The sequence below is a fragment of the Hyperolius riggenbachi genome, chromosome 6 (assembly GCF_040937935.1).
Source record: "Hyperolius riggenbachi isolate aHypRig1 chromosome 6, aHypRig1.pri, whole genome shotgun sequence".
NCBI lineage: Eukaryota > Metazoa > Chordata > Amphibia > Anura > Hyperoliidae > Hyperolius > Hyperolius riggenbachi.
Genome location: NC_090651.1, coordinates 35,146,690 through 35,170,795, shown reverse-complemented (window position 1 = coordinate 35,170,795; position 24,106 = coordinate 35,146,690). Strand labels below are relative to the sequence as shown.

The 24,106-nt window shown below is 45.6% G+C and overlaps 1 protein-coding gene across 1 annotated transcript in view; it reads right to left on the bottom strand.

Moving 5' to 3' along the window:
* LOC137522036 (atrial natriuretic peptide receptor 1-like) overlaps window positions 1–24,106 on the bottom strand; it is a 105,254-nt gene that overhangs the window by 31,379 nt on the left and 49,769 nt on the right. The window contains exons 15-17 of the mRNA XM_068242055.1: window positions 21,683–21,784; window positions 14,568–14,687; window positions 5,288–5,381 (exon numbers count right to left, since the gene is read on the bottom strand). Coding sequence (XP_068098156.1) covers window positions 5,288–5,381; window positions 14,568–14,687; window positions 21,683–21,784 — 316 coding nt within the window. The remainder of the gene's footprint in view (window positions 1–5,287; window positions 5,382–14,567; window positions 14,688–21,682; window positions 21,785–24,106) is intronic.

Sequence of the window (24,106 nt, the reverse complement as noted above, 5' to 3'; positions counted from 1 at the left end):
GAATGGTAATTAATCACAGGCTGACAGCAGGAAAAGGCAGACAATGATATGCAGCCTGCAGGAAAGGGACCGCCCCTCCACTGCAGCAGACAATGTTTGTTTACACAAAAGCATATTAAACTGTCATAAACTTCAGAGCGACTGCAGATGGAATCAGCAACTAGTTTAAGTGCAAACCAAACTATGCAAGCAAATGCATGTAATGACATTAGAACTGCTTGGTTTGCAATACCAGTGCAGTCAGCAGTAAACGCTACAGAAGCGATCATAACAGTACCCCCTCCCTTAAACGCGGCCTCTGGACGCCTATGAAAACTGACATATTTCTCCTGAACCACCCAAACCAAAAAATCAGAAGTGGGAAATCCAGCAAACTGATCTGACTGAAAATTCATGAAGGTCGGATCCGTCCGACAAAACCAAATTCCCGAATCAGTCTCACCAAAACTAGACCAATTGGAACCAGAACCTACCGAACCATGCCCGTCAGCACTACAAGCCTCAGTGTGACACCCATCAGAACCACGACTTCCAGAAAACAACCCCAAGAAACTCTCTGCGCGATACCCACCGCCTTCCAAGGACTGTCCAAAAACGCCAAAGCCTTTGCAATGCCCACCGGAACTGTCCCTACCAACACAAAACCCACCGTTGAACCAGTCCAAGGTACCAGGACAAGTTTCCTCAGAGATCTCCCAGAACACTTGGAAGCTCCAAAGAGATCCCCACAGGTCAGAACGCCCCTTAGGCTCACATGGAGAACTATCAAGAACCCCTATGGAACCCAGGGCAACTCCAGAGTCAGGGTCACAAGGACAAACATCAAGATCAGGGCTTTTAGGGACCAGAACCATCTCCGGGCATGCAGGCCAACCGGCAACATCAGAACATGTCTCCACTAGGGAAGCACGTGAGCACGCTAACACAGACACATCTGGGCAGTCTGGCATACGAAGCACATCTGGGCACACCGGCACAAGAGAAACCTCTGGGCATGTCAAGGAACTGCGAACCTCAAAGTCAGTCAAGACAGGACCGAAACCAGAACTGGGCAAAAAAAATTCATCATGACTAGACTTCATAGTTACTGGATTCTCACTAAAAACTGCAGGATCAGACTTAGATGTCGCTGATTCCAGCAGGGTTATTAACAAATCATGTTCAGGGGCATTTACAAGACAGGGCAAATCTGATGTATGCACTGAACTAGACAGGGTTCCCATAGCTTCTTCTGGACTAGACAGAGACTCATCAAATACACTGGACTGGAGCTCATGAAGCGCTGCAAAACAAGTCAATATTGCAGCAATCCCCACTGAACTAGGCAAAACTGAGTAACTCACTGGACAGGAAGGGGGCTCTGGAACTTCTGCCACACCGGCCAGAGAACCAGAATTTTCCAGGATACAGGGCTGGGTTTCAGAAACACTCATTAACCCGGACTGAAATTCTGAGATTTCTATTATTTTTTCCAGCGAGTCAGAATTATCCATGTTACAGGGCAAGACTTTTGAAACATTCAGAGGACAGGGCTGGAGTTCCTCAGCTGTTACAACACTGGAGAGGGACTCAACAACATTGGTTAAATCAGACTGTGTACAGGGCAAGGTATCTAACACACTTGCTGACGAGGACAATATTTCAATGGCTTCTGCTTCGCTGGGCAGAAATTCATCAAGTTTTATTAGAGCAGACTGTAATTCCAAAACAGCTGCTAGACAAGTGAATATTACTGCAACACCAACTGAGGTAAGCAGTGCTTCAGCCTCCTCTGCTAAAGGGTTTAAAGTATCCAAAGTACTGGGTGAAGCATAAGACTCTGCGACCACAGCTTCACTGGACAGGATCACTGAACAGTCCATATTGCAGGGCAAAACCATGGAAGCACCTGCTGGACAGCATAATGATTCTGTGACCTGAGTTTCATTGGAGAGATCTACTGCACAATTCATGGTACAGGGCAAATTTATTGGAAAATTTTCTGAACAAGGTAATAATTCTGCGATTTCAGGTTCACATAGCAGATGCTCTGAGCTATTCACGAAACTAGAGCGAGGTGTAGAAACAGGAAGATCAAGACACGATGTTTGCGCATCTGAATCACCATTCATTTGTAAAATTGGAAAATTCAGATGCTGGGGTTCTGAGTTTACTAGACAGGATTGCTGGGACTCGGAAACTGATGTAGTGCATCTATTGGCATCTGCTGGATCAGACAGGAGTTGAACTTTATTAACACAGGTAATTTCTGCAGAAGTGTTTGCAGAGACAGGCAAGATTTTTCTGGTGTCTGTTTCACTAAACAAAGAGTCATGAGTACTGGCTAGGCTGGACTTGAAAGTCAGCAGGACCTCTGGGTCCTCTGCTGAGAAATTTGTGCAGGGCAAGATTAAGGAAGTATTAGTAATTTCTGTCTTACTGGGAAGTAACACTGAGTTATCCATGGTACAGGGTGGAATTACAGGAACTTCAATTTCACACAAAAGGAGCTCAGAATCACTCGCTGAATCAGCCAAAGGTGCTGAAGCAGGCGAGTCCTCAGGAACTGAGGAAGTGGAACAATCTCCACTTGACAGTGTGTCTTCCCTGGTATCAACTGATTGAATTGCATAAAAATCGTCCAGAATCATTCTCCACACATCGATCAATGGAGCCACAAAGTCATACCCACACACACCAGTTTTTATTAGGTTATAAGCAGACTTAATGCATGCATTCAATACTAATTCACTTTTTGCACTGTAAAACTGACAAAATGAACTTGCATCTTTCTTCCATTCATAGACCAGAGCTTCCATCTCTCCTTTCTCAAATGGAGGATCCCATGCATATTTAACAGCTGAGCATTCCGGCTGATCATAGTTTGCAAATGTGTTAGTGGCAGAAACATACATTGGGTTATTTAGCAGGTGATTGGCCGATTTCTTATTCCTAAGGATCTCCAATACCTGTAGCAAGTATTGAACTGTAGTGTATGCAAATTTCCCTTGCTGCACGAATAAATTGATCTGTTCAATACTCTGTAATATATCTTCATAATCATATTCAGATAATTCATTTAAACAAGAACCTTTATTTTCCCTGGCTAGCAATGAAAGTTCATTAGTAGTTTCATAGGTCCATTTGACTCCCCTGAATGGTGACTGAATTTCATTATCTGCTAATGGTGGAGTCTCGTTACAGATCTGATGCGCAGTCGCCAAGGGCAACGACTCCGCTGATTGTAACGCTTTTCTTTTGGAGCGTTTACGTTTGGCTTTAGACCCTGCTGCCTTAGCAGAAGAAAAGTTATCAGAACAATTATCTGCTTGCTGATTATTTTTGTAGGCAGTAGAAGGAGCAGCTGATTGACAAGCTGCCAGGAGCTTATCAAAAGGGCTAGGCAAATCGGTTTTGCGCAGCCAGTTATGGATCACAAACGCTAGAAATTCCAGTGGTCTTTCTTTTAAATTGGTATGATCCAAGACATCGTAGGCCCACTGAAACAATCTTCCCTTAAATAAAACATAAACTAGCTGGGGGGCCCACGTTGAAACAGGAGTAGCCTGGAGCTCAGGATTGGCCAGGAACCTGGCACATTCAGAAAAAAACTCATTTTCTGTTTCAGAATTGAGCTTCTCAAATTTCTTAAAGGAACAGGAACCAAAACAAACAGTGTCATTTTTGCTGGGAACCCCCCCCACAATGGGGATTGGTAATGGGGCTATCATAATGTTAAGCTTGGGGGTGTAATCTCCACAGTCAGCATACAACACATAAGCTGACGTGAAGGAGGTACACACACCAGCACAAGGGATCAGGATATCCCCAGTTTAGTGGAGGAGAGGACTGACTCCAATAGGAGATTGTGGTGCACAGAGCCGGTGCAGATCTGAACAGCCACAAACACTTTCGTAATAACGTCTCAGCGCAAGGTAGCGCTGAGCGCATAAACCAGGACTGAGGAGATCAGGACAGGTAGACAGAATGAACGCTTGCTAGCTAGCGATTACTTAGCGACAGCAAGCGTCCAAAACCAGACAGACTGGAATGAGGCAGCCAATGCGTTGCGGCGATGGCGTGCCTCACAAAGACAGGACAGGAGAGACAGGAAATAGCAGGATCGAGATAGATGAACGTAACACAGATAAATATACAATAAGTATGTTTTCCTAGCGTATTACAATTACAGCTATCAATGAAACTATTCGTAACGTCTGACTAACATATGTATATATTGGCAATGAACCGATATATGACATAAGCAGGAACTCTGACTAAGACTGAAGTAATACAGGGAACAGGACTCAGAAGGATTCGCTATCTCTTCGCAGAGATGAACGCAATCCACAAACAGGACCAGGAACAGGATTCAGAAGGATTCGTTATCTCTTCGCAGAGATGAACGCAATCCACCAACAGGACCAGGAACAGGATAACTAGCTCAGCACGGGTGTTCACGATACGCGCAAACTACCAAAACGTGCTGGAAAACTGACTAGCTGAACACAGGAAATAAACAGTTCGTGTACGTATATATCAGCGACACTGATATATTAACGTAACACGAATACAAGGAAAATAACAAAATGCGCAAGTATGCGTATATATTGGCGATGAACCAATATATGACACAAGACAAGCAAGTAGCAACTTCTAGAACAAGAGCAGAACTAGGAGGACTCGCTGACCCCTTCGCAGGAGTCAGCGCAGTCCACACGGACCAGGAACGAGGTGGGGCACGAGCAGAGTAACAGATAGAGTCTGAAACTATGATAGCCCATGAGGCATTGCAGGAAGCAGTTCTTTATACTGAGGTCATCCAATGGGAGCAGACCTGCAGATTCCCACACAAGTGAATGGTAATTAATCACAGGCTGACAGCAGGAAAAGGCAGACAATGATATGCAGCCTGCAGGAAAGGGACCGCCCCTCCACTGCAGCAGACAATGTTTGTTTACACAAAAGCATATTAAACTGTCATAAACTTCAGAGCGACTGCAGATGGAATCAGCAACTAGTTTAAGTGCAAACCAAACTATGCAAGCAAATGCATGTAATGACATTAGAACTGCTTGGTTTGCAATACCAGTGCAGTCAGCAGTAAACGCTACAGAAGCGATCATAACAGAAACCTTCTTAACACCTCCATTTAATATGTAAACTGCACTATCTGGTGATAGGTCCCAGCCTCTTGTGTGTAGAGGGTTAAAGACTGTTTGCATGTAAATTGAACACATCCCTTAGCACCTGTTTTCCCCTTAATTCCCAGCATGATTAGCATGAACACCCTAGTCTGTATACTTACTGTACAGGAGACGGTCAGTTTTCTGCTTCTCCTGTAGGAGGTCCTGTGTCCTCTCCGCTACAATGGCCTCCAGGTGCTTGCTATACTTCTCCATCTGCCATGGTAAAACACACACACGCCATAAGGCCTAGCACAACTCCGGTATTCTGTTTAGTTCAGTTTGGAACAGTATGGAAGGGGGTTATAAAACATTCAGGAGGGTTTTTTTTAGGTTGCTTGTCTCCTTATTGGAGTGATTTTACATTCTTTCCTGTGCCTGGGGCTTCAATGATGTGCGGCAGTTTTACTGTGAAAGCCGCAAGGCCAGGGAACAAGGAATAGGGATGGCAATGCTTATATTAGTAAGACTGATTTGCTGTGATGACTTCCTGGTTTTAAAGAGACTCTGAAGCGAGTTAGATAGCCTTTGATTATAGTAAAGGACCTTACATAGAGCTAAACTGCCGCTATCCCGCGGCAAAACGAGGGGTTTTTACCCCCCTAATCCCATCTCTTGTGTCCGGGGAGCACTTCCTGCTTGAGGCAGAGCTAATAACTGTAGCTCTGCCGCTCAGCATATCAATCCCGGCTGATCACCTCCTCTCCCCGCCCCTCTCAGTCTTCCTTCACTGAGAGGGGCGGGGAGAGGCGGAGATCCGCCGCCAGATTGACGCACATGGAGACAGAGCTGCAGTTCAAAGCTCTGCCTCCATGAGCAGCAAAAACCACGACCAAGAAATTAGTGGATTTTGCAGGGGGGATTTGGGGGGTATAAACCCCTCGTTTTGCCGTGGAATATCGGCGGTTTAGCTCTATGTAAGGTCCTTTACTATAATCAAACCCTATCTCACTTGCTTCAGAGTCTCTTTAAACAAGATCATGACCATCAAATGAGAACATCACAAATCTATCAGCTGATCAAACTGATCATACGCTTCCCCATGAGTTCTTCTTAGCAATGTCATCCCTAACAAACAGGGTCGGACTGGGACACTGGGGGCCCACCAAATAAATTTCAACCTGGGGCTCACACATCCCATGATTTCGGGGGAAAAGGGCGTGACCATGCACCGGAAGGTGGGCGTGGTCATAATGTATTATGGACAGGGCCAAATGTACATGATCTTAGCAGCAAAACTTTGCATAGAGTCCCCTCTTTCAATATAAAGTAATGTCCTACTTTGCAGAGGTTGCGACCGCATCGGGGCCCTTGGGCCAAAGGGGCCCTCCCTCAGATACAGTATTACCTCTCGATTGGTCCTGTGCTCATAATAATCACTTCTATAGATACTTTGAACAGTGGTAATCATTAACAAGCTATTTCCAATCCCCTTCTATGCACCTCTTACACTGTAGTTGCCATTGGCAGGTTTTGGTGTGCCGTATCAATTGTTATGCATAGAGTGCTTGGGGGGCCCTAATGTAAAATTTGCATGGAGGCCTACAGCTCCTTAGCTATGCCACTGCTCTCAGCATGAGTGATTACAGCACTGAGAAGAGAATTTTTGTGCTGCAGGCAGCAATTATAGTTCTGTCAGACAAGGAGGGGGGGGCCCACCAGAGACCTGGAGGCAGGGCCCACCGAGGGAAAAAACTGTACTACTGTGGCCCAGTCCGACCCTGCTAACAAGGAACAGGAGGTGAGGCACAGAACATGTCTACCAGTAGTTTCTCTTAGATTTCTCCCTCTACCTTACTGGACAGAAAGTCATGTTTCTTCTCATAGATGAGGGGACACAGCAATAAAAATCCAAAAAGAGGCTTTAAAACGGACCTGAACTCAGAACTCCTCTCTGCTCTAAAAGATACACAACAGTATAACATTTAAACAAAAAAAAATTCTTTGTTACAGATGATACAAACCCTGCAATAAATCTGCACTGTTTCTACTTCCTGATTCATGGAAGCAGACATTAACATCCTGTGCTTTCAAATGGGCTTATCTGCCATCTCTGCCGTGGCAGTCATGTGACACAGGGGGGAGATCAGATTACAATTTGTGATTAGTCACAGATGAGGGGGAATTAGACAGGCTAAACTCTCTAAATACATACAGGGTGCAATTCTCTGTTTTCCTTCTGCCCTGTGCAAGAGTTCAGATCCACTTTAACCCCTTGCTACACTATGCAAAATGTAAATAAATAGAAAAGTTGCTGGAATTATTATTAAAAAAACACAAACACATTTTGAAAAGACTATTACGATCAGAAGTCACATTTTAACTAGTTACAGTGTGCTTCTTCTTAAAGTCCCTATGTACAATTTTACTAACACCAGAGCCTCTCTTCCTCTCCCCCTAGTTATTTAGAGGACGACTGTAATCATGATAGGAATAAACTGTTAAACCTTAGTAGGTAGAAGCCTCTGGATGGTCTTCCTTCAGTCATCCTAATGTTTCTAACACAGATGTATGTGTATATATATATATATATATATATATATATATCTTTTAGTCCGCCTCTGTACAATTTACCTAGCAAAAAAAATTAGAGACACCCCTAATAATGAGCTGGTCCACCTTTAGCGCTGATCCCAGCAAATAGTCTTCTTGACATTGACTCAACAATACGCTGATACCGTTGCTGAGGAATGTTGGCCCATGCTGACATAATGGCAGCTCTAAGTAGGGTCAATTGGATGGTGGCGTTTCCAAGCTTTGATGTGATCTTTGGACTTCATCCCACAAATGCTCAATTGGATTGAGGTCAGGGGACTGAGCTGGCCATGGTCACAAGTTAAACTCTGATTAATGTTCCTCAAACCAATTTAAGACCGATGGAGCACGTTGGGAAGGGTCCACAACAGGCATCTTTAACTATTTTTCTGTGATACCAAAGGGACTCTTGATGGTCTCCTGCTGCTAAAGCCCATCCTTTGCAAAGTCCGTCTTGTTGTGCGTTGGGATATTCTTTGTGGTGTACCTGCATTGAATTCAGCTGTAATTTGTTGTGTTTTTGCCCTTCTGTTGCCGCGGACCATGCGTGCTACTCGCCTTTCACCTCTCTCCTTCACCAGGCTTTTTCGACCAAAATAGTACTTATCGCTTGAAGTTTTTTTTCTCACCAGCCACTAGTGTTGGGCGAACAGTGTTCGCCACTGTTCGGGTTCTGCAGAACATCACCCTGTTCGGGTGATGTTCGAGTTCGGCCGAACACCTGATGGTGTTCGGCCAAACTGTTCGGCCATATGGCCGAACTAAGAGCGCATGGCCGAACGTTCCCCGAACGTTCGGCTAGCGCTGTGATTGGCCGAACGTGTCACGTGGTTCGGACCCGAACGCGCTCTGATTGGCCGAACGGGTCACGTGGTTCGGGTAAATAAATACCCGATCCACATCATTTCTCCGCCATTTGTCTGTGGGTTTAGCTTTGGGTAGGCAGGCAGGGTAGTTCTCTCTCCAGCCAGGCTAGCCAGGGTCCCCCGGTCATTGTGTCGCTGCTGGGAATAGTAGTACACCGCTCACCCACACTATATAGCATTGTGTTTACTGCCACTCTGTGTCTCTCTGCTGGGAACAGTAGTACACCGCTCACCCTGTATAGCATTGTGCTCTGTGTCGCTGCTGGGAATAGTAGTACACCGCTCACCCACACTATATAGCATTGAGTTTACTGCCACTCTGTGTGTCTGCTGGGAACAGTAGTACACCGCTCACCCTGTATAGCATTGTGCTCTGTGTCGCTGCTGGGAATAGTAGTACACCGCTCACCCACACTATATAGCATTGAGTTTACTGCCACTCTGTGTGTCTGCTGGGAACAGTAGTACACCGCTCACCCTGTATAGCATTGTGCTCTGTGTCGCTGCTGGGAATAGTAGTACACCGCTCACCCACACTATATAGCATTGTTTTTACTGCCACTCTGTGTGTCTGCTGGGAACAGTAGTACACCGCTCACCCTGTATAGCATTGTGCTCTGTGTTGCTGCTGGGAATAGTAGTACACCGCTCACCCACAATATATAGCATATCTTTACTGCCACTCTGTGTGTCTGCTGGGAATAGTAGTACACCGCTCAGCCACACTAAATAGCATTGTGTTTACTGCCACTCTGTGTGTCTGCTGGGAACAGTAGTACACCGCTCACCCATCACTGTATAGCATTGTGCTCTGTGTCGCTGCTGGGAATAGTAGTACACCGCTCACCCGCCACTGTATAGCATTTCTGTACTGCCACTGTACTGCTGCCAGTCAGCGTGTACTTTTACGGATAAGTGAAATGAAGAAGAAATCCTGTGAAAGAGGGAGGGGCAAGGGAAGAGGTGTTCCCCCTGACGGTTCACGTACAGGCCACAGTGGAGCACCGAAGAAAACCCACTCAATACCACCCATGTTGTCCAGGAAATCAACTCTCACAAATCCAAAAGAACAGGACCAGATAATTAATTGGATGACCTCTCAAGCGTCCAGCAGTGGGTTAAGCAGCACCAGCACATCACGCACGAGGTCCGAGTCCTCAGCCAGTTACAAGGAGCCAGTGGGCACAAAGCAGACACAACCGGCAGCGACACCACGCACACAACTGCCAAATAACCAGTCCGAAGAATTTCCTCAGGACACAATGGGGTATTCGCAGGAGCTATTCCCAGCCCAACAAACTTCCACCTTTCAAAGGTCAATGGAACTGCCAGAAATTTTGTGCCCGGATTCACAACCATTGACTGTGGGAAATGCACCGCGCACTGAAATGCAAGGCGAGTCCGAGGAGGACTCGTAAACCCAAATCCCAGAGCAAGTTGGGCAGGAGGGGTTGCAAGTGCAGGAGGTCGGCCGACAAGATCTGGAAGACGACGTTGGAGTGAGCTGCGCAGAGGTTGTTGTGGGGAGCTCTACTCCACGGCGGCGGCCCACAATCACATATGACGAGTTTGAGGAGATGGAAGAGGAGGAGGAGGGTATGGACAATGTGGACAGAGACCCAGATTTTGTATGTGAAGGAGAACATCGCCGTCGTAGCAGCAGCACAGATGAGTCTGTTGAAGAACCCACTGCTGCACAAGTTCGACTTGTGCCACAAGGTAGGCGGCGCGAAATTTCAGGCACCACAAGCGTGGAAGTTCAAGTGAGACAAAAAAGAGGCGCAAACAGAAATCGCCAGCAAGGCAGGTGCTCCATAGTCTGGCCTTTCTTTGAAGACTGCAGTGAGGATGGTACCATGGTGATTTGCAAGGTGTGCAAGACCCGCCTGAGCAGGGGGAAACATATTAACAACCTCTCCACCACCAGCATGACCCGCCACATGGTATCCTTACATCCCACTCTGTGGCCGCCAGGACAGGGTACCAGCAGCAACACTGCCTCCCTTGGGGTCACCAGACTCACCACCAGACCCTCCTCAGCAGCAGCAGTAGCCCAGCCATTGCGTGGTTCACAACAACATTTACAAACATCAGACGACGCTGACACTGTCACTTTCCGGAATAGTGCTCTTGAGGTCTCCCAGTCATCAAACACAACAACCAACAGCCGTTCAGTGTGCAGCCCTACGGTTCAGTTGTCTGTCTCGGAGATGCTTGAGCGCAAGAGGAAATTGCCACCAAATGACCCCCGGGCCGTGGCAGTAACAGCCAGCATAGCCAAGCTTCTGGCCTGCGAAATGCTGCCATATCGAGTGGTGGAGACAAACAGCTTCAAGGGCATGATGTCAGTGGCCATCCCACGTTACGTGGTTCCCAGCCGCTACCACTTTGCGCGCTCTGCAGTGCCTGAGTTGCATGAGCACGTGGTCAGCAAAATAACCTGAAGCTTGAAGAATGCCGTTGCCTGCAAGGTTCACCTCACCACTGACACCTGGACGAGTGCGTTCGGCCAGGGTCGATACATCTCCCTTACCGCGCACTGGGTGAACCTTGTGGAGCCTGGCAGCGATTCCTCACCTGCTACGGCGCGGGTGTTGCCCATACCGCAAACAGCTGCACCGCCGTCCCTCCCACTGGATAACAACAGCAGCACCTACCTCTCTGACTCCTTCTCCTCCAACACATCTCAAAGCTGTACCTCATCCGGAAATGCTAACCCAGCAGCAGTAGGATCGTGGAAGCAGTGCAGCACAGCTGTTGGCATGCGTCAGCAAGCGTTGCTGAAGCTGATCTGCCTTGGGGATAAGCAGCACACAGGGGAGGAAATTTGAGGGGAATAAAGGAACAGACGGATTTGTGGCTGGCACCGCTGGACCTGAAACCGGGCATGGTTGTGTGTGATAATGGGAGTAATCTCATTCGCGCTTTAAGGTTGGCTAAGCTGACACACATCCCTTGCCTGGCGCACGTGATGAACCTAGTAGTTCAGCGGTTCCTGAGGACATACCCAGGCGTGGCCGATCTTCTGTTGAAGGTGCGACGAGTGGCCAAACATTGCAGAAATTCCAGTACTGCTTCGGGGGCACTCGCCAAGATGCAGGAGCGCTTCAATCTCCCCCACCATCGCTTGCTGTGTGATGTCCCTACGCGCTGGAATTCTACGCTGCACATGCTAGCCCGCTTTTGCGAGCAGAAGAGTGCAGTGGTCCAGTACATGACGGCGCAGTACCGAGGCGCATCCGGACAGCTGCCAAGCTTCTGTGGATCCGATTGGGCCAACATGTTGGACCTCTGCCAAGTCCTCCAAAATTTTGAGCAATCCACGTTGCTTGTGAGCAGTGACAACTCTTCAGTCAGCATTACCATACCACTGCTGTGTTTACTGAAGAAGTCAATGTTGAAAATCAAGGAAACAGCTGTCATGATGCAACTGGGGGAATCTGAAGGAGAAAACGATCAGCGTGATGGTACCAACATCAGGCCATCCGCCTCAGGAAACGCTGGCCCCAGCAGCTATGACGAGGAAGAGGAGGAGGAACAGCTGGAGTTGGAGCAGGAATTTCCTGCCACCACTGACGAGGGCCAGAGCGGTGCACGTTGGACTTCCACAATTCAGCGCGAATGGTCAGCAGAAGCAGACCAGGAAGAAGGTGACGACTATGATGCATCACAACAACTATCACAACGCTCACAAGAGGATGATGAGGATTCTGGCAGGACTCTGGCACACATGGCTCAATTCATGCTAGACTGCATTGAACGCGACCCACGCATTGTGAGCATTCTGGACAACACCATTTACTGGGTTTATACCCTTCTGGATCCACGGTACAAACACCATGTTCCAAAACTGCTTGAAGAAAGAGTCAGACAGGTCAAAATGGAAGAATACCAGCAGGCCCTTGTGAAGACTTTAGAGAGGAGATTGACATCCTCCCCCTCCTCTAGCCAGTTGTACACCGACAGACTGACTTCCGCAAACACAGGACGACCAGGAGGGCAGCAAACAACACAAGCCGCAGCTAGTGCCCAAAAGGGAATGGTATCGGCAGTGTGCTTGGAGTGGGAAAATTTTCTGACACCCATGCAGCAGCCCACAGAAAAGCAAGCGTGCAGATCCACCTCCAACACCGATCGCCTGGAGAAGATGGTCAAGGACTACATGTCAGATGGCGTAGCTGTGTTAAACAATCCATCTGCACTCTTCAACTATTGGGTATCGAAGCTAGACACCTGGCACGAACTGGCAATGTACGCAATAGAGGTGCTGGCTTGCCCGGCAGCCAGCGTTATGTCGGAACGCTGTTTCAGTGCTGCCGGAGTCATCGTCACAGATCGGCGTATCCGCCTCTCCACAGAAAATGCAGACCGTCTGACTCAAATTAAAATGAATCAATCCTGGATTGGAAACGACTATGCAACACTCCTGGACCCCAACCAAGTAACATGAACAATGACCATCTGTGATGGGTTAGCGTTTCCGGTCCCTGTTTATTGAACCTCTTATCTTTATTGCATTTATTACTGCATGGCGGCAAAAAGCATGCTATCCGCACGCTTCTTGTCCTCATGCAAGGCCTGGGTTGTTGTGTCTGAAAGCATGGCCTTCTCCTCCTGCGCCTCCTCCTGTTCCATCACGTGTGCTGCTGCTGGGTTAGCGTTGCCGGTCCCTGTTTATGGAACCTCTTATCTTTATTACATTTATGACTGCATGGCGGCAAAATGCATGCTATCCGCACGCTTCTTGTCCTCATGCAAGGCCTGGGTTGTTGTGTCTCAAAGCGTGGCCTTCTCCTCCTGCGCCTCCTCCTGTTCCATCACGTGTGCTGCTGCTGGGTTAGCGTTGCCGGTCCCTGTTTATTGAACTTCTTATCTTTATTACATTTATGACTGCATGGCGGCAAAAAGCATGCTATCCGCACGCTTCTTGTCCTCATGCAAGGCCTGGGTTGTTGTGTCTGAAAGCGTGGCCTTCTCCTCCTGCGCCTCCTCCTGTTCCATCACGTGTGCTGCTGCTGGGTTAGCGTTGCCAGTCCCTGTTTATGGAACCTCTTATCTTTATTACATTTATGACTGCATGGCGGCAAAAAGCATGCTATCCGCACGCTTCTTGTCCTCATGCAAGGCCTGGGTTGTTGTGTCTGAAAGCGTGGCCTTCTCCTCCTGCGCCTCCTCCTGTTCCATCACGTGTGCTGCTGCTGGGTTAGCGTTGCCGGTCCCTGTTTATGGAACCTCTTATCTTTATTACATTTATGACTGCATGGCGACAAAAAGCATGTTACCTGTGCAAAGAAAACAGACATTTCCCGCATTTAAAAGACAGTTTTCCCTTTGAAACTTTAAAATCGATTTTCTCAAAAACTATAAGCTCTTTTTGCTAAATTTTTTTTCCTCTTGTACCCACTCCCAAGGTGCACATACCCTGTAAATTTGGGGTATGTAGCATGTAAGGAGGCTTTACAAAGCTCGAAAGTTCGGGTCCCCATTGACTTCCATTATGTTCGGAGTTCGGCGCGAACACCCGAACATCGCGGCGATGTTCGGCGAACGTTTGCGAACCCGAACATCTAGGTGTTTGCCCAACACTACCTGCCACCAATCCCAAGATACTCCTGGGCAAGAAAATCCTGCTAAAGTCATTATTTCAGTGATGCTAGTACCAGCACTTCTTGCACTGATGATCATCCCTCCCTCAAAGTCACTTAAATCTTTTGTCTTACTTTCATGATAGCTACATCATCCGAAGCTGAGCATTCCTTATATAAACACCTCTGCGTTGTTACGTCACTCCACGTCACTGATGGACTGGTCTACTCTCAAATAAGGGGTGTCTCTAATTTTTAGGCCACTCGGTATACATGGTGAGCTGTCGGCTTGTTTATTATCTGAATTTCCCTCATCGTTTGTCCCCCTGAATGTACTACACTGTATTGTCTGTTGTGCAGAGGATCGGTACATGCAGGTGATGCATAAATACAGTAATTAATGATCACATTTTTACCAGATTCATCATCATATCCACGGGGCTGACGCGCTGAGGGTTCATCTTCTCCAGAGTCTTCTTTATTTGCTCAAATGAAGGTCTCATCATTGGATTATGGGCCCAGCATTTCCTCAGAAGCTTCAGAGAAATCACAGAGAAATATAGTGAAGAGGTCACTATGAATCTCAAACCTCAATACTGCAGACAGGTTCGCATAAGAGAAGTTAAACGTTTTGTTATGGTTGAAAGTCTTTTTATGGGCCTCATTTAACCACTTCACCACTGAGGGGTTTTACCCCCTGAGCACCAGAGCAATTTTCACCTTTCAGCGCTCCTTCCATTCATTCGTCTATAACGTTATCATTACTTATCGCAATGAAATGAACTATATCTTGTTTTTTCCGCCACCAATTAGGCTTTCTTTAGGTGGGACATTATGCCAAGAATTATTTTTTTCTAAATGTGTTTTAATGGGAAAATAGGAAAAATGTGGGGAAAAAAATAATTATTTTTCAGATTTTGGCCATTATAGTTTTTAAATAATGCATGCTACTGTAATTAAAACCCATGAAATTTATTTGCCCTTTTGTCCCGGTTATAAAACCATTTAAATTATGTCCCTATCACAATGTTTGGCGCCAATATTTTATTTGGAAATAAAGGTGCATTTTTTTCAGTTTTGCGTCCATCCCTAATTACAAGCCCATAGTTTATAAAGTAACAGTGTTATACCCTCTTGACATAAATATTTAAAAAGTTCAGTCCCTAAGGTAACTATTTATGTATTTTTTTTAATTGTAAATTTTTGGATTTTTTTTTAATTACAAAAAAAAAAAAATGGGGAGTGTGGGAGGTAATGAGTTAATTTTTTGTGTAAAAGTCATTTATTTGTATGTGAAAAATGTGTAGGGTGTAGTTTACTATTTGGCCACAAGATGGCCACAGTAACTTTTTGTTTTAATGCGACCTCCAAGCATCCTTCCGGAAGCTTGGAGGAATTATAAGGAGGCTGGACACGTGAGTTATTTTTCACAATGATCGCGCTGCCCATCGGAGAGCAGCGGATCATTGCAGGGCTTAGATCAACGAACGGGAATGGATTTTCCCATTCATTGATCTCCGGGCGAGCGGGCGGCGGCATGTTTACTAGTGGCGGGCGGCGTGTTTACGAGCGGGAGCGCGGACAGCGTCGGGAACGCGGAAAGTATGGATTTCTCCGTCCCTGGGGGTTAAAGGATGGAAAAAGGGACAGAGAAATCCGTACGGGCGGGGGTAAAGTGGTTAATGGTACATTGAAAAAAAATTCAGTGGGCAAATATTTGAAAGCCTCATGTTGTCATTCCTGCTTAAAGCAGCAGGGACAGCTATACGATGCAACGAAAAAGAACACATGTATAAGTAGATAACTACTTGTTCTACATACATAACATATGTATTGTACTGTTCACATTTTTATTTCAGTGAATTTAATATAGCAAATAAAGACAATTCTGTTCTTGGCATTTGCCATCTTGATTCCCTCTGACTGAAGCCAATCCTGATGTCATTTCCTCCATTACTTTTTCTTCTCCTGGAATCTGCACCGTCATAGCTAGCTTGCTTTGTAAACATGTGAGCACAAGCATGGATCAGATTTCAGTAGCTTCACACTGAACTGCCCTCAGTGAGGAGCAGTAATGTGGGAGTGGTGATTACAAGTTTCCTTCTCGTCGGCAGAGCCAGACTGACTGAGATCATATTTATTACAGCAGAAACATTTCTAAATAGATTGGATTGCTTGCAACGCCGGGTGACGTTCCAGGCTGCATAATAAACACAGTGCAGAGGGTAAATGGAAATTGATTTTGTGGCTGACAATCCCCTTTTAACATCATAGTTTACACAGCCCTACAGGCAACATATTGCTCAAGGCTTAAAGTGTACCAGAGATGTCTGAATCAAAAGATTTGATTCTCACCCGGGGCTTCCTCCAGCCTCATGAGCACAGATGCATCCCTCTTCGTCCTCCCGGGTGCTTCCGTTCAGCCGCAATCAGTCCCAGTAATCCTGCTCAGTCACGCCAGTCGGTTCTTCTGCGCATGCGCAGCCCCTCCGTGCACGCGCAGAAGAACCAACTGGCCTAACTGAGCAGGATTACCAGGACTGATTGTGGCAGAACAGAGGTACCTGGGAGGACGGCAAGGGACACAATTGGTGCTCTTGGGGCTGGAGGAAGCCCCGGGTGAGAATAAAATCTTTTGCTTTGGTTTTCTTTAACTGAAAAACTATAAAGGAAGACGCCGAGAGCCCAGTATAGTGTAGTATGTACTTTAAATTGGGTATGGAAGGTAAGTATAGGTAGGTTATACTCACAAACAAGGGTTACCATCCAGGTAACCACTATGAAGGCAGGTGAGGAGATTAGACCTGTCCCCACTCAGGATTAAGAAGTCGCTCTCTGTCAGGAAAAAGGAAGAATTCCCCTGCACCAGGGGTGGAAAAAGCTGCAATAGTAGTACAGAGGCGCCAGGATACGTACCGGACCGTATTGGTGATATGCTCCTATTTATTGCCTGAGGAAGTGGGATATAACCGCGAAATGCGTTGCACCTTATTCGGAGTATGTAAATAAACTGATTTTTGCTTAAAACGGCAATTTTTTGTGTCTGTTTTGGAGGGGTAAGGCCACCGCTACCTACTTCATTTTCTCCATTTTAAAGAAATATTGTTTTTACCCTGTTGGCGCCTCTGTACTACTATTGCAGCTGAAAAAGTGTGTTTTAGATTTTCACTTGAAGCCTACATAGTTTGAAGAGTGACAGAAGTGTTTTGGAAGGGGATCCCAGATGAAGGGAGAGGCTTGTACAAAGTCCTGTGTACATGAATGGGAGGAGGTGATTCTAGCAGAGGAGAGAAGGTTGTGTGCAGAGCAGAGGTCATAGTTGGGACCATATTTGGAGACTAGTGAAGAGATGTACAGTGGAGAAAGATTTTGGGAAGCTCTGTATCTGAGATAAAAGATTGATGTGAATCCTCTGGTTGATTGGCAGAAAATAACATAATGAATACAATTGCTTATCATTTTTTTTTTTTTTTTTTTACAATATTCATTTATAAATTATTTAGTTATTGTCTGACCATTGTAAATCTTTCCTCTCCCCGATTCACATTCTCAAATTTCTCACAGGTGATGACATCATTACTGTTGGCTGGTGCAGATATGGAATGTTTGATTACGGAGAGTTCTGAAGCCAGTACAAATAATAACTTGTTCCCCAGAATGCTCTGGGAGGAGAATTCTGCATAGCTAAACAGCCTAGGATAAGCATCACGGGTGGGGTTACATGCCAATATACAGCAATATATAGATAAAGGAAGGGTCTCTGATGCTGAAACCAGGAAAATTACTATAAAAGTGGGTATCCTGAATAATTGACTACAGTTTACTATATGTCTCTACGCAGGGCCGGATTTGTACATTTTACTGCCCAAGGCCCATTATCCCCAGCTGCTCCCGGACTGACAGCATCCTAAACTTCTCCCCAACAAGGAAGGAATTAGATTGTAGGCTCCTCTGAGGACAGCTAGTGACATGATGCCAGGGATGACATTATAAACTCCTCTGAGGACAGTAAGTGGCATGATGGCAGGGATTAGATTGTAAGCTCCTTGGCGAGCAACACATTTAGAGAGTGACAAGCAGCTCAGAGATCACTGTAAGTGCCTGTTCGCTGCCCCTTCATCCCCCCAGTGCCAGATCCGGCTGTTGGTAGCCGTTCACCGCTATGTGTACCAGCACGAATATTCAGCAGACTAACTGCTACTGCCACCCTCCTGCCCACAGCCCGCCCCTTGTTTTCCTGGTACCCTAGGCCATGGCCTTTGTGGCCTTGCCTGAAATCCGACCATGTCTTTACAGGGCCTCTTTAAAGTGTTACGCAGACCATAAAACTTTGAGACCCTCTTTTCTAAACCTACAACATCCATGGAGCACATACGTAAATCTTATCTTGCTATGTTTATTGATGCAGTTAACCATGTAAGTGGTGTGTCCACCTAGTTGCGCTCAGAGAGTGAGCTGTTTGTATAAATCCTCCTTCCTCTGCGATATAAATATTTCTCTTATCGTACGCCAGCCTTGATGTGTTCTGTGAAAGCTCATTAATACCGTTTATCTGGTAGGTAAATAGTAGTTGCTGTATCTTGTTTTGTTTTTTTATACTGGTCATTTCCTAAAAAGTAGTTTGCTAAGTCTTGCATAACCTCCACTGAGGAGCTGTGAGCTGGGGACCCCCTTGTGTGGGAGTACATTATTTTTCTACAGATCGCGTAAACAAACAGAAGGAAAGAAAAGGCCCCACTGACATGTATACATTGTATAAAGGGGGCTCCTTGTCATCAGACTCTGGTAAACAGAGGTTTAGTGAGTCAGTCTGTGGAGGAGATTACTGCTGTTTATAATATGCTCCCTGTAATAGTGCTGGAAATTAAACATGCCATGCAAGGACAGCTGTGCGCTCCTCTGGAGTCAGTCAGGACTTGAAATACCATTTTGCAAGGAAGATGTTAAAGAGAAACCGTAACCAAGAATTGAACTTCGTCCCAATCAGTAGCTGATACCCATTTTCTCATGAGAAACATTTTCCTTTTCACAAACGGATCATCAGGGGGCTCTATATGGCTGAAATTGTGGTGAAACCCCTCCCACAGTGTGATGTCAGGACCATGGTTCTGACATCACACTGTGGGAGCCTTGTTGCATTATGGGAAATTACAGCTGTTTACAGCTGGGTCCAACTGCCAAAGCGAGCAGCATCTCATTCCACTGACATCACCTGCCAGCAGTAAAAATGTCACCATGAGGTAAATGTCAGAATGTAAATCAGGGAGAGGAAAGATTTTACAATGGGCAAACACTGACTAAATCATTTATACATAATTATTGTAAAAATGAAGCACTTTTTTATTACATTATTTTCACTGGAGTTCCTCTTTAAGCTAAATACTGACCTATTGCAGGAAGATGGATCCCAGCAATGTCCCCCGACCCATCTTCCTGCTGTGGGTACCCGAGACACACAACAACACGCGACAGGCGCATACGAGAGTTCAAGTTAAGTTAAAGTGGGATTATACTCCCAAAAGTAAAATTTCAGTGACTACTCTTAGTACTCTTAGTAGTTACATACAAGAACATTTAAAAGCATCCCCAAATATTCCCTGTGTGTAAAATGTATTTCCACAGCAAAAAGCAGTAGAAGCTTATTTATCTCTTTTCACTGGCAAAGGCAAGTATCTCCCCGTGCCTGTGTCTTCACTCTGCCTCACCTCCTTTTCTGCTGCAGTGACTTAGCTGTTTCCATGGCAATATGTCTATTCAGCAGAGGGAGGGGTGCAGAGTGAAGACACACGTGCAGGGAGTTTCTTGCCTTTGCCAATGACCAGAGATAAGCAAACTTCTACTGCTTTCTGTTGTGAAAATAAACAATTTTATACACAGTGGATACTTGGAAATGCTTTCAAATGTTCTTCTATGTAACTAAGAGTAGTGTGACTGAAATTGTATTTTGGGGAGTATAATCCCACTTTAAGGTTTTTGTGGGCAGTGAAGTTCATCTTGCCGTATGTTTTTGGACATGAAAAATGGGGAGAAAAAGTCACTGCGTCTTGTAATCCAAATACAAGGAAGCCCTGACTTACAAACACGTGCCGAATGCCGATACGAACCGCTGACCCGCGCAATGTCGGGGACTCCCTATATTGTCCTCTGTCTGCTTTATCCCCCTGTGTTCTCCTCCGCTCCTACCGTGCAAAGTAATTTGCATCAGGCACATGTCTCACCTGATCCAAGGGCACCCACGCCAATCAGTGACTTCTCATTTCCCTCACTATTCCCCTAGTGCCGGCTTCTGCTGATTGCATCATTACACACTACCGGCACTAGGGGAAGAGTGAGGGATCAGTGAGACACATGCCCGCTGTAATTAACTTTGCAAGGGGGGAGCGGAGGAGTAGACATGGGAACAAACAGAGGACACAGGAGGACAAACAGAGCACACGGGGACAAACGGAGGACACGGGGGGGGGGAGGCACACAGAGGCCACAGGGGGACAAAGAGTACCCGGGGACAAACGGAGGACACAGGGGGGCAAACAGAGTGCACAGGGGTACAAACGGGGGAGACAGAGACAAATGGAGGACACAGGAGGACAAACGGAGTAGTTGGAAAAATATGTTAATCTATTATTTGTTTGAGCTATTATGACATATATTTGTTGGTGAATAGTTGCTCAAAATATTATGCTGAGAGAACAACAAGAATTTTGAGGGAGCATTTTAGTGAACACAATCCAGGTTGCAGATGGCTACAGATACCTCCAAAGCTTGACACCTCGGGCCAACAGCTCATCGTTGTGACCATCTTCCCTCTCCTTCACTCTCAGTGGTGATGTCAGACTGCCAACTGCACATTGTAAGATGGCCTCCTGGGTGGGCCCCCTCCTCCTTGAAATCTATTGCTCTATCTTTACTGGCTTGCACAGGAACATACAAACTATCACACAAGCAAAAAATAAGGAGAGTTTTTCTCACTAGGGAGTCACCCACAGACATTAGTTTAACGGTTAAAAGGGAACCTTAACTGAACGGGGGGTAAAGAGTTTCACTTACCTGGGGACCGCGCTAATTGCAGTAGGGAATGCGTCCAGTAATACGCATGGCGGCCGGCCGACTGGTGAGTCGTCAAAAACGAAACTAAGTGACAGCGGGGGACCGGAGGATTCCAGAGCGGCTCCGAGGGCACAGGACTGCTGCAGGGGGCAGGTAAAAGGCCCCAGGTAATTGAAACTCTTTACCCCCCGTTCAGTTAAGGTTCCCGTTAAACTAATGTCTGTGGGTGACTCCCTGGAGAGAAAAACTCTCTTTATTTTTTGCTTGTGTGATAACCTATAGTTACAGATTACCCAGCAAGCTTATGGTGAACCAGAACTCCTAGGAGTGCATAAGGGGCTACAAAGTGTTAACCCATGTCAACACCCTGCACATTGAGGTTCTGGTTGGCTTTTTCCATGAACAGTGTGTATTCTCCATAGCTTTTTCATGCTGCTAGTGAAACAAAACTTTGTTATCCCAACAGAAGAGAGAAAACACTGACCTCAGAGAAGTCGGCCTGGTTGGGGCAGTACTGGTCGGCTTTTCCTGCACTCAGATCTGGAATCGGTGGTCTCCAGGTCACGTCTTTCAGGTAGGCATCTCCCTATGAAATTCCCAGAATGAGAAACTAGACCGTGGGCTCAATACACAAAGCATTCCCATCGCCACCCCCTCCCTCTAGATTGTAAGACTTTGGCAGGGCACTGCTCTCTCCTTGTGCATCATACTTGATTGTACACTCTACCCAGAGTAATGTGAACTTGTATCATTATGTACTACTCCAGTACATGATCTAGCATTACTACCTAGGCTACCTCCTGGAAAACTGAAATTACCGATTAGTGAGGTAAATTACAGACTAGTAAAGTAAATTAGACTTGTGAGGTAAATTATCGACTTGGGAGGTAAATACTTCAATAAATGTCAATTCACAAAGATTAGAGCATTCATTAAAACCAGGTGAGATGTTCGGTATATATCTCCAGCCTGGAGCTGTTGGTAATTAACAACCATTCGGAGGGATATGGAAGGGAGGAAACAGAGCAGCGTAAAGGTGAATACTAATTAAACTATTCAGGAAAGAAAGTTAATCATTAAAACTTAATTCCCTAATTTCACAATATTATTAGGTAGTGATTAAAAATAGTTACCGTAATAATAACTATAAAGGCATATTCAATGTTTGAAAATGCAGGTCGATAATGTGCAGACAGTGCAAAGCAATTTTACAGTTACTTAAAGAGAAACCGTAACCAAGAATTGAACTTCATCCCAGTCAGTAGCTGATAGTGATACCCCCTTTCCAACGAGAAATATTTTTCTTTTCACAAACAGTTCATCAGGGGCTCTGTATGGCTGAAATTGTGGTGAAACCCTTCCCACAGTGTGATGTCAGGACCGTGGTTCTGACATCACACTGTGGGAGGCTTGTTGCATTTTCAGAAATAACAGCTGTTTACAGCTGTTTCCAACTGCCAAAAAAGCAAGCAGCATCTCCTTCCACTGACATCACCTGCCAGCAGTAAACATTTCACCATGTGATTCATGTCAGAATGTAAATCAGGGAGAGGAAGGATTTTACAATGGGCAAACACTGACTAAATCATTTATACATACAGTAATTATTGTAAAAATGAAGCACTTTTTATTACATTATTTTCACTGGAGTTCCTCTTTAAAGAGGAACTGTCGTGAAAATCTTAAAATTTAAAACACAAACAAATAAGAATTAAATTTCTTCCAGAGTAAAATGAGCCATACATTATTTTTCTCACTTATAGTAGGTAGTAGAAATCTGATATTACCGACAGGTTTTGGGTTAGTACATCTCTTCAGGGGGGATTCTCAGCATGGCCTTTACTCTTTATAAAGACATACCCTGAAAAAGATTTATACAATGTTTTATAAAAACTCGAGATGCTAGCATAATATTGCCCCTGTTTAACTCTCTAGTAAGGCCACATCTGGAATATGGAATTCAGTTCTGGGCACCACATTACAAAAAAGATATTGCAGTTTTAGAGCAGGTGCAGAGACGAGCAACAAAATTGATACGTGGGATGGAAGGTCTCGCTTACCAAGAAAGGTTAGATAAACTGGGTTTATTTAGTCTAGAGAAAAGACGCCTTAGAGGGGATCTAATTAAAATGTATAAATACATCAGAGGGCAATATAATAGCTTGGCGGATGAGCTTTTTGTCCCTAGGCCTTCTCAAAGGACTAGAGGACATGATCTGCGCATGGAGAAAAAACGTTTTAGCCATTTATTTAGGAAAGGGTTCTTTGCGGTGGGAGTGAATGATTGGGATGTGGAGTGCATTGCCACAGGAAGTCGTTGTGGCGGGCTCTGTGCCTGCGTTTGAAGGGGGCTTTGATGCTTTCCTTGCGTTGGGGGACATCCATGGCTGCAGTTGCTGTGTTGTGCCTGGTGATGTTGATCCAGGGATTTTGTCTGGTTGCCATCTGGAGTCGGGAAGGAATTTTTCCCTTTAGGGGCTAATTGGACCATGCCTTGTGGGGGTTTTTTCGCCTTCCTCTGGATCAACAGGGATATGTGAGGGAGCAGGCTGGAGTTGTACGTTGTACTGGTTGAACTCGATGGACGTATGTCTTTTTTTAACCAAAATAACTATGTAACTATGTAATGATGCTGGCCAGCCTCCCTGCTCGCTGAACACTTTTTTGGCAGTTGGACGGAGTAACTGCCATTCACTAAGTGCTTTTAAAAATAAAGAAAACCCTGAGAACCCTCCATGAGAAGATGGGCTAGTCCAAAATCTGTCGGTAATGTCAGCTTTCTAATACTTACTGTAAGTGACAGGAACATAGGATAAAAGTAATTTATGTCTCATTTTACTCTGGAAGAAACATACTTTTTATTTCTATGTGTTTACATGTATTTTACATTTTAAGATTTTCGCAACAA